The sequence below is a fragment of the Lipotes vexillifer genome, unplaced genomic scaffold (genome assembly GCF_000442215.2).
Source record: "Lipotes vexillifer unplaced genomic scaffold, Lipotes_vexillifer_v1.1 scaffold250, whole genome shotgun sequence".
NCBI classification, from domain to species: Eukaryota; Metazoa; Chordata; class Mammalia; order Artiodactyla; family Lipotidae; genus Lipotes; species Lipotes vexillifer.
In genome coordinates, this window is record NW_006785198.1 from 2,155,862 (window position 1) to 2,165,972 (window position 10,111).

A 10,111-nucleotide genomic window follows, 5' to 3' on the forward strand; every position below is an offset into this window, starting at 1 on the left:
CTTTCCCTTGTTTTGCATATTCTAGAACTTAAAAAGAAAAGTCAGGTGTTACCAAGGGAAGTCAACTAACCCTTAGCTTTGCAGGTTCAGAAACTCAATCTTGTCAGTATTCCACGCTAACTGACAAGAGACTTGTGTAGGAATCCAGAACACATTTTTTAAATTATTAAAAAGAGTACTCTGACACTCGCATTCTCTAGCCAGTTCATTTTCTCTCTGACAGAAGCAGCACGGAACAGCCAGATTCTACCCAGAGGCCTATTTCGAGAGTGTGGAATCAGAAAGGAGGGAGTTAGGAGATGCAGAGATTTAGTCACATCAGCCTTTATAACCTGATACATTTTTCCAACTTCATCACATCTGTGGGTCACGTCCTCTCCATTGAGCTGGGAACACTGTGGGCAGTCTCTCTGTGAAGTTTTCTGTTTCTATGACTAACCCAATGTTCCTTGGATTGACACATTCTTTTTTTAGATAATTTTTTTTCTTCAGTCTGGTTTTAGCCAAGGCTAAGAGTCATTCTGTAACTTTAAGGTGCTTTTTCATATTTCTTTTCCAATTCATTATGGTTTTAACTTAATTTACAGCCTTTAATATCTGAAGCCAAGCTAATCCCATGTTATTTCATCCACATTGTTTGTGGCTAGGTACTATCTTTCTGGTCATTTGAAACACCTACTCATTAATATCCAGTCAGAAAACTTTTACCATCTCCTAACCACAGTCATGAAATATAAAGAAAAGAGTTAAAAACAAACATACAAACAAAAACAACAAAACAGGTTCTATCATATCTCCCCATCCTACTAAGAAACTCATGTTCTTATGCAATTATTAACTTTTAGAAGCTTCAGCTTCCTTTTCTAAGAAATTAGAGTTGGGGCTAGAGAATCTGTAAGATTTCTTTTACCTCAGCTTCCATAGCTCTGTTAGCAGGAAGCATCTACTGTTTGTAGGAATATAGCCACTGGGAAGTAGATAACACATTACTTTGCAATGCAAATCATGCCTTTAAAAGAGGTGCTGCCTAGGTTTAGTATTATTGTATGAATTATGGCTATATCTCCAAATGGGGAGAAAGATCAGGAAGTAGATTTAAGTTGGTTTTCTCCTTATCGTAATCTTACAGTGGTCAATATTTGAACTAGCTCAATATAGGTTTATTGATCAATAGATAAAGGTGCAGTGGTTATTAAATATGATCCCAAGGAATAGGCTGATCAAGATAACATAACATCTCCTGGGGTGTTTTCTTTAACACATTATCATGCTAAGGAAGATGACAGTTTGTTTTATTTTTTTAAAGCCTAAGATATTTATACACGGTCTACTCTCTGTTACCTAAGCGCAAGAAAACTTTAATAGAGGTTGACCTCAGTACCACATGGGTGCCAGAGTTTCAAGCAAAGGGTGCCAAGGTTTATCTGTAAATTCAATGGCATTCTTGAAGTAAAGAATGACATAGCTGTAGCACTTCTGATTTATCATGTTTCAGCTCACCTTTCCTCTTACTTTTACTTGTTTGAGAATGAGAAGTATGTCTAGTATGAGAGGAGTACTTTTATTTTCTGATTATTTTCTGAGTACTTTTATTTTATTCTTTTTCTAGGTGGTTGAATTCTGTAATGCAAGTACCCACACCCAAGAGGCTCCAAACCTGCAGAACCAAATGTGCAGCCTCAGAAGTACGTGGGATGTAATCACAGACTCTGACGACTTTAATAACAGTTTTCCCATGAAAGGGACTGAGCTTCCGCCTCCTCCCACATTCTCTCTCATACAGGCTGGCGACAAAGTGGTCTGTTTAGTGCTGGATGTGTCCAGCAAGATGGCAAAGGTAACATTTGAACCAAAATAATTGTTAACCATCACTTTTTTCTATCAGTTTTTAATTCTTTTTCTTTTCAGAGGGGAAGGGAAGGGAAGGGTGAGGCCAAACGTTTGGAATAGTCATGGGCATCATCTCTTCTTGGGTATGAGAGAAACAAATTCAGAATGTGGCCCAGATATTGAGGTAATGCAGATAAATGAAATCCACAGGTAATTCCCAGCCCTCTTTATTGCTACTAATTGCAACCTTTTCCAACCAAAACCCTTTCCAAAACTCTGACATGTAGCGGAAGGCTCCTTTCTGACCACATTCCACTCACTGGTAAACAACCATGGCCGAGGCAATAGACTGAGTTTGCAGTGAGTGTGCATATCCATTATGTGTGTATTTTCTATGTCATTGTGTACAGAGAAACATATCTCACTCATCTGGCAATCTGGCAGCCTTCTAGAAACCCATTCTCCAAAGCTCCAGAATTCTTAGACAGTAATTAGAGGTTTAGTCTCTGGAATCAGGCAGATGTGCTTTAAGTCCTGGCTCCTTCATCTACTGTCTGTGTAATCAAGAGCAAATAACCTCTCTGAAGCTCAGTTTTCTCATCTGTAAAACAGAGATAACAATACCTATTTCATTGTTGTGACAGAGACAGTTCATACTGGCTCACAGGATTCAATTGTTAAATTTTCAGGAAATTTGCAAGCCAGTTGTAAATATAGCCATTATTAAAAAATAAATTATGTAGTTATAATTAAATAAAATATATTGAAATAAGCATAATAAATGCTCAAAACTCATTACTTCCTAATTATTTTTCTACTATTCTTACTATTATCTATGCCCAGAGTCAGTAACTACCTGCTTTTGCATAGCCTGCAAATTAAGAATGGGTTTAGAAAAAAATCAAGAGAATAATAAAATTTCAGGACACATGAAAATTATATGAAATTCAAATTTTAGCATCCATAAGTAAAATTTTATTGGGAGAGAGCAATGCTCATCTGTTTACATATTATCTATGGCTGCTTCAGTACTAAAATAGCAGAGTTAAGTAGTTGCAAAAGACAATATATGTCCCACCAAGCCTAAAATATTTACTATCGGATCCTTCACAGAAAATGTCTGCTGATCCCAGATCTAGGCTCCTGAGGTTATTTCTGGTCTATCATCTCTATGACTCTGCTCCTACATATCTCTTCCCAACTTTGCACTCAGCCATGTCAGGTTGACAGCTTAAATCAGCCACAGTGAGAATATTTACCCCATAGAAATTGCAACAAATCCAGGGTTCTCCCTCTCTCTCTTTTTACCAGAAAGCCAGTTTTTAAACTTTTACCAGCGCACCACTAACTACTTCATAGTGTTGTTGAAAGGGAAAATGAGATACTGAATATGAGGCTTCTGGTTTATATGTGACAACTGTTATTTTATTATAGTACTTGTCCTAAGGGAGAGTTTATCCTCTTGTAGTCTCTGGATCAGTAGTCCTGGAAAATTTGCCTTTTTGGCTTGTCTCTAAAATATGAGGAATACCACTAATACATTCAGCATCTAGATAATTTTGTAATCTTGCCTACCTGCAGTTGACTAGGGTATGATCTTCAAATATGATCTCAGAGTAATTTATATTGACTATCTGCCTCTGTTGAGCAAGAACAGATGGAGTGAAAGGGAAAGATAGTTGTACTTGAAAGAAGACCTGAGAGAAGTAGAAGAGAAATAAGCCTAAAGTAGCAAGCTCACGGCAAAGAAAACTTCTCTCCCTTTTCCTGCCAATAGTGTCACTGAACCATCACGACCATTCATTCAGGGATACAGAGATGACAGAATAGAGTCTGCTTTGAAATGCTCGCAATCTGATGAGGGAGACAACACACACATGTGAATAAACACAATACAATGTGACAAGGCTCCACAGAGGTGTGAATTGCTGTGGAGGCATTGGCAGCATCTGGGTTATAGGAGAGTGATTGAGGAAGACTGCACTGAGAGGATGAACTTGGAGTTGAGTCTTGAAGCATAAGTAGATATTTGCCAGTTGGATGAGGTGAGGGGAGGCATTCCAGTGAAGAGCATAGTGTATGCAGGTGGCTGAGAGGCAAAATTAGTAGAATTTTTTCAGGGGAAGTACATCAATTGGTATGGATATAACTAACAGTGGCTTGGGCTAGAAAAATGACAGATAAGATGAAAATGAATGATGAAATGAATGATGGTATGAATTTGAGAGAAATTTAAGACATATTGATATGACCTGTTCAAGGATATGGAGGCTGGTAACACAGGAATAATAAAAGAGAGTTCCAGGTTTCTGGCTTCACTAGTTAGGAGTAGAGGTCATGACCATGTTGTTATCAATACTTAGTATTTACTAAGTACTTACTATGTACCCATTTTGCAGATGAGAAAACTGAAGCTAAAAGAGATAAGTAATTTCTCTATGGTCACATTACTAGTAAAAGTTGAAGGCAGGATTCAAAGTCCTTGTTTTATCCACTCTACCAATTTACCTCTCAATATTGTAAGAGAAACAGTATTTGGGAAGGGGGGCAATGAATTCAAAGTGTATAGAGTTTGAGATACCTGTGAGAGGTTAAATTGGTGGTGTTTCCTAAGCAGTGTGAAATGCAGGTCCAGATGTTAAGGGAGATGTCTAGGTTGGATATAGAGACCACAATCATTCACTGAACAGGTGGTCATTGAAGCTCAGCTTGCTGCTCCCACAGCCTTCAAAATAAGTGACCCTAATGAATTCATCACTAGTATCACCTGCCCAAATGTGGTCACTAACATTACTTTATATTTATTCAAGGTGTAACTATTGTCATATACATATCTCAGTTGATCCTCACAGTAATTCTATTTTAGCAAGTAAGAAAGATTATTATTACCCTCACTTTACAGATGGAATGCCCAGCCTAAGATAAACATGATAACAGAGAGTAGTGCCAGGATAGATGCCTGACTGCTGTTCCTCTCTACCATAAGATCTTTGCAATGTTTCCTCTTACCCAGGATGAATTTTAAAAGAAGCAATTACAAACCAAGTCTCTATTGGTTCTACAGATCTTTGAATCAGGTAGGAGAGAAATAGTGGATGTATGTGCTCTTATGGAATGGTAAATCATGGACAGCTTCTTAGGGGCAGAGTTCCAAACCAACCCCCACCCCGCCGAAAAGCATTCATTTTTGAGCCTGCATTTAATCAAACAATATTCTAGCATAGTGTCAATCTTTTTTTTTTTTTTTTTTTTCTTGCGTTATGCGGGCCTCTCACTGTTGTGGCCTCTCCCATTTGCGGAGCACAGGCTCCGGACGCGCAGGCTCAGTGGCCATGGCTCACGGGCCCAGCCGCTCGTTTGGCTTTTCATTCAAAACACATGGTGATGGTACATGTAGGTTATAAATGTTTTCTTCCCGTGCTAGTGATTTAGCAGTGTGTTTTTTTTTTTTTCTTGCGTTATGCGGGCCTCTCACTGTTGTGGCCTCTCCCATTTGCGGAGCACAGGCTCCGGACGCGCAGGCTCAGTGGCCATGGCTCACGGGCCCAGCCGCTCCGCGGCATGTGGGATCTTCCCGAAACGGGGCACGAACCCGCGTCTCCTGCATCGGCAGGCGGACTCTCAAGCACTGCGCCACCAGGGAAGCCCTAGCATAGTGTCAATCTTTACAACTCAAAAAATCACAGTCTGACATCTCTAAAGAATTAGCAGAGATATTTGCTAATTGAGTTACTTAGTTATACTTTTGTCTACCAACCAAATGTTGTTACCTTTCTTTTTTCCTTTCTGCAACATAGGCTGACAGACTCCTTCAACTGCAACAAGCAGCAGAATTTTACTTGATGCAGATTGTTGAAATTCATACCTTTGTGGGCATTGCTAGTTTTAATAGCAAAGGGACAATCAGAGCCCAGCTGCACCAAATTAACAATGATGATGACCGAAAGCTGCTGGTTTCCTATCTGCCTGCCACTGTGTCAGCTGAAGCAGAAACCAGCATCTGCTCAGGGCTGAAGAAGGGATTTGAGGTACAGTAGAGCACCCCAAGCCTCACCATCACTTTCCTTTCCCATCACTTTCCTTTCCCTCACTTTGTATCTGAGGTTGCTTCTGATTTGGGGCAATCTGTTACAATATGGTCATGAGTCTCAAGTATAGGAAAGTAATGATGGATTATCTTTAAGGTCAGGGACCATGACTTTCTCACCACTGAATCCCCTGTGCCTAGTAAAGGGCATGTAATAGTTGCTTAAGAAAAATTTCTTGAAGGAATGAGTAAATAATTGAATACAATGATCAAGGCTGGGGGACTTCAGCATCATCAGAAAAATTTCTAACACTGTCCCTATCCATCTGGGACTGTTCCATCTGTGGCTGTTGTTACCCTCGGGTTTTCCAATCAGAATCAGCATGTCTGGCCTCCTGCCTATAGTCATACTAGACCTCAAGCATATGAATATCAGTTAAGGTCAGAGGTATGTTTCAAGAATAACGGAGTTCACCTCAATCAGCATAAGTGTGGATTCGACACTGAGGATACAGCCATGTGTTAAACATCTGGTAGCAGGCAGAACACAATTGCAATTGTTACTTTCTACAGCCAAGAGTTTCTCAACATTGGCTGCCCATTGAAATCAGCTGGGGATTCAAAATTCCAATGCCTGCATCTCACCCCCAGAGATTCTGATTTAATTGATCTTGGGTGTGAGCTGGCCATTAAAAAAATTTTTAAGTTCTCATCCAATTCCAATGTATAGCCAAGGTTGAGAAACACTGCTCAAGGTCCTTTTATTGGCCACTTATTGGATCTCAGAAGCAAGGATCTCACATAATAATGTTCTCCCACATCCTCTATGATAGACATTATTCTAAACTAGAGGTATCTCATAGTGATTTGAACAGGAAGAAGTCCTACCCATAAGTAAGCAGGCAATGGCATGTAGGGTGACAAGTGCTGTGATGGGGTGAGGTGAGGACTGAGTGGAGATGGGCATGGAGAGTGTGGGAAGTTAGAAAGGACCTGGAAGAGGAATATGCCCCCCTGGTGGGGAATTTGGAATGAGAGTGAATTCTCCTGCTCAATAAGGCAATCTGAATCACATTTCCTTCCAAATGAATGATACCCTGTGTTCAGATGGTTGAAAAACTGAATGGAAAAGCCTTCGGCTCTGTGATGATACTAGTGACCAGTGGAGATGATGAGCATGTCACCAACTGCTTCCTCACCGTGCTCAGCAGTGGTTCAACTATTCATACCATTGCCCTGGGTTCATCTGCAGTCAAAAACCTGGAGGAATTATCACATCTTACAGGTAGGTAAATTTCTAGCAACATATTTTAGAGCATTTCCTTTTAACTTGAATATTCAAAGAACCACCATGAAACTCAGATTATGTCAACAGAATACATGGCTTAATTGAAAAAACTATGAACAGTTTTCTTAAGAAAAAACACAAAATAAAATCATTGCTAAATTCTGTCAAAAATTTGCTTTTTTATACTTTCCTTAGAAAGTGCCAATTATATACATCTAATGAAAATATTATTACTTCTTTGTTAAACCAGCCTGAGCATGTATAATCATGGAGCTAAAAGTATGTTTAAATGCACTAGCTTCTATGATAAGGAGACATACAATATTACACACATAACGTTTTTTGTTCTAAATGAGGCACAGAATAATTTTATCTTATATTCCTCACATTGAATAAAAAATGCATATGCTAACTTGAAAACTGAAAGCTAGGTTTTATTGAATCATGTTTGAAAATAATGTTTTCAGAATGTAACTGTAAACATACAGCAATATAAATGGGTAGCAATTAACCTAGATTGTCTAGAAATTACCTTAATTAAATATTTATTGAGTTTTTATCGCATACTGGGTAGAGCTCTAGACCCTACAATTACAGCCGTGAATAGAACAAACAAAACCACTGCCTTGGGGTGCCTGCTCACCATGTGGTCGTATAGGATGCTGTGCAAAGCAAGTCAAGCACAGCTCCTGCTTTCCCCAAACTCACCCTCTTAAGCAAAGGAAGTTTGTTAGACAAGGCCTATCACTTTATCTTTTGTTTTACTTTATACATTTTAATAGCTAACATCCCAGTTGTGTATTTCAGGAGGTTTAAAGTTCTTTGTTCCAGATAAATCCAACTCCAATAGCATGCTTGATGCTTTCAGTAGAATTTCCTCTGGAACCGGAGACATGTTTCAACAACATATTCAGGTCAGAATTTCCTCAATATTATATTTACAGATAGGGGAGAGGGGAGAGGGAGCAAGGAAAATAGATGAATTGTGCTGTCTTATTAACCATATTTGAATATGTAACAGTCCTTGTTACATTAAAAGAAGGCTTTTAGTGAGCTTCTTGACATCACCAGAACCAGGCTTCATCTTCACCTGATGTCTACTTCTCAGCCCTAGGAGTCATTTTCTGTAATTGCTACCTCAGCTTTTCAAGGTCTATAGCAGAGTTTGCTCCTTCCTTGTGGCTCAGAATGGGGATGGGGGTGGGACATGGGGTAGAGGTAAGGCCCAGAATTAAAATAAGAATCAGTGGCTTTAGTTTTAGTTCAAACTTGCCATCAATCAGAATCCATTTTACATTGCTTCTTTAAAAACTTCCTTGAAGCTCCTCCCTCATATAAAAAGTATCAACTATTTCGTTCAATTCTAGGAATTCCTAAAGATCTCTCCAACTACCACAATTTATTTGATTTTGCTCACAAAATCTTCCTTTAATCAAGCCATTTTTTTCAAAGGGCCAATTTTTTTTCTTTCAAAGTACTTTAAAGGTATTTTGAATATAACTGAATAGTGTTTTGAATAAAATTCCACCTGCTGTTTCCTCACAGATGGTAAGTGAACCTGCCAAGTTAATGGCTTGATGGGAGCAATTAAATCAGTAAATTATTCTTAGAAAATATTTAAGATGAAGATTATATGTACAGAGTAAAGGCAATAACCACAATTCTGTCATTAGAAGTGGAAAAAGGTGAATTTTAAATTATAATGTATATTTTAGATTAGACTACAATTGGCTCTTCTTAATAATCTTTCTACCCTTGATTTTCTCTTTAATAATATGAAATAAAAAGAAATGTTTAAAAAAGTAGAACAAATTTATCAAAACATTATTCATATGACTCAAATTGGTTCCCAGACTTGGCCACCTCTCCCCAGTTATTTGCATGTCATTAGCCCCTCTAGACTGTGGGCAGAAACTACATCTAATCCCCTTCAACAGCTCAGAGCCTGGCATGGAACGTGGCACAGTAATCAGCAGTCCACGGACACTTGTTCAATTGAGTTGAACGAATAATCCGCAATGTCTTTGCTGTCATCCACCAACAGAATTTTACATTCTTTACAAGTCTGAGCAATTTTACAGTGTTGCTAATGTCCTTATTTAATAAATATGATTTTTCAAAGTTATTTATACACTGGTATTCTTTGTGAATACACAGCGATTAAACACAGAGGTTCTGGTGTCAGCCAGCCTGGGCTCTATGCCTGTTTCACCTCCTTGCTGTGTGACCTTGGACAGCTTACATCCCTAAGCCTGTCATTTCATCTGGGAAATGTGGGTAACAATAGCACTTATCTCAGAGGGTTTTCATAAGGATTGGATTAGATAATACATGTAAAGCATTTAGCACAGTGCCTGGCATCTGTATGCACTTGGTGCATGATACACACACACATACACACACACACACACACAAAGTGCACATACAGATTATTTAAGTGCACACAGCTTAAATCATGACTAAATGATTTTTTTAAATGTACTAAGCCCCGCTGAAACCTAATGTCTGATTTCTTATTAAAATGCATAAAGGTATCTGGACAGATTATACACAAATTAATTAGAGCACATTCACAAAAAAAGTTAAAAAAAAGCTTGTTTTAATTGCTGCTCTGAGGCTAATGTTGATTTGGATAAGAGAGAAGTATGAGAACAGCTAAAATCTCTTGATAAAGATTAATGAAGTGACATGTACTAGCTATAACAAAATATTTTATATCTACTGTACTTATAACACTTTGATTAAGCAAAGTATTTTTACATGAAAATTTATGTAAATATAGGACATGTCCAAGTTAAATAGTTTTTTTTTATTTTTTATTTATTTATTTATTTTTTTTATTTTTTTTCTTGCGTTATGCGGGCCTCTCACTGTTGTGGCCTCTCCCATTTGCGGAGCACAGGCTCCGGACGCGCAGGCTCAGTGGCCATGGCTCACGGGCCCAGCCGCTCCGCGGCATGTGGGAT

At 38.5% G+C, this 10,111-nt stretch overlaps 1 protein-coding gene across 1 annotated transcript in view; it reads left to right on the top strand.

Annotated features, from left to right (window-relative positions):
* CLCA2 (chloride channel accessory 2) overlaps nucleotides 1-10,111 on the top strand; it is a 39,537-nt gene that overhangs the window by 9,658 nt on the left and 19,768 nt on the right. The window contains exons 6-9 of the mRNA XM_007457242.1: nucleotides 1,610-1,837; nucleotides 5,628-5,858; nucleotides 6,965-7,142; nucleotides 7,953-8,059. Of these exons, the coding sequence (XP_007457304.1) occupies nucleotides 1,610-1,837; nucleotides 5,628-5,858; nucleotides 6,965-7,142; nucleotides 7,953-8,059 (744 nt within the window). The remainder of the gene's footprint in view (nucleotides 1-1,609; nucleotides 1,838-5,627; nucleotides 5,859-6,964; nucleotides 7,143-7,952; nucleotides 8,060-10,111) is intronic.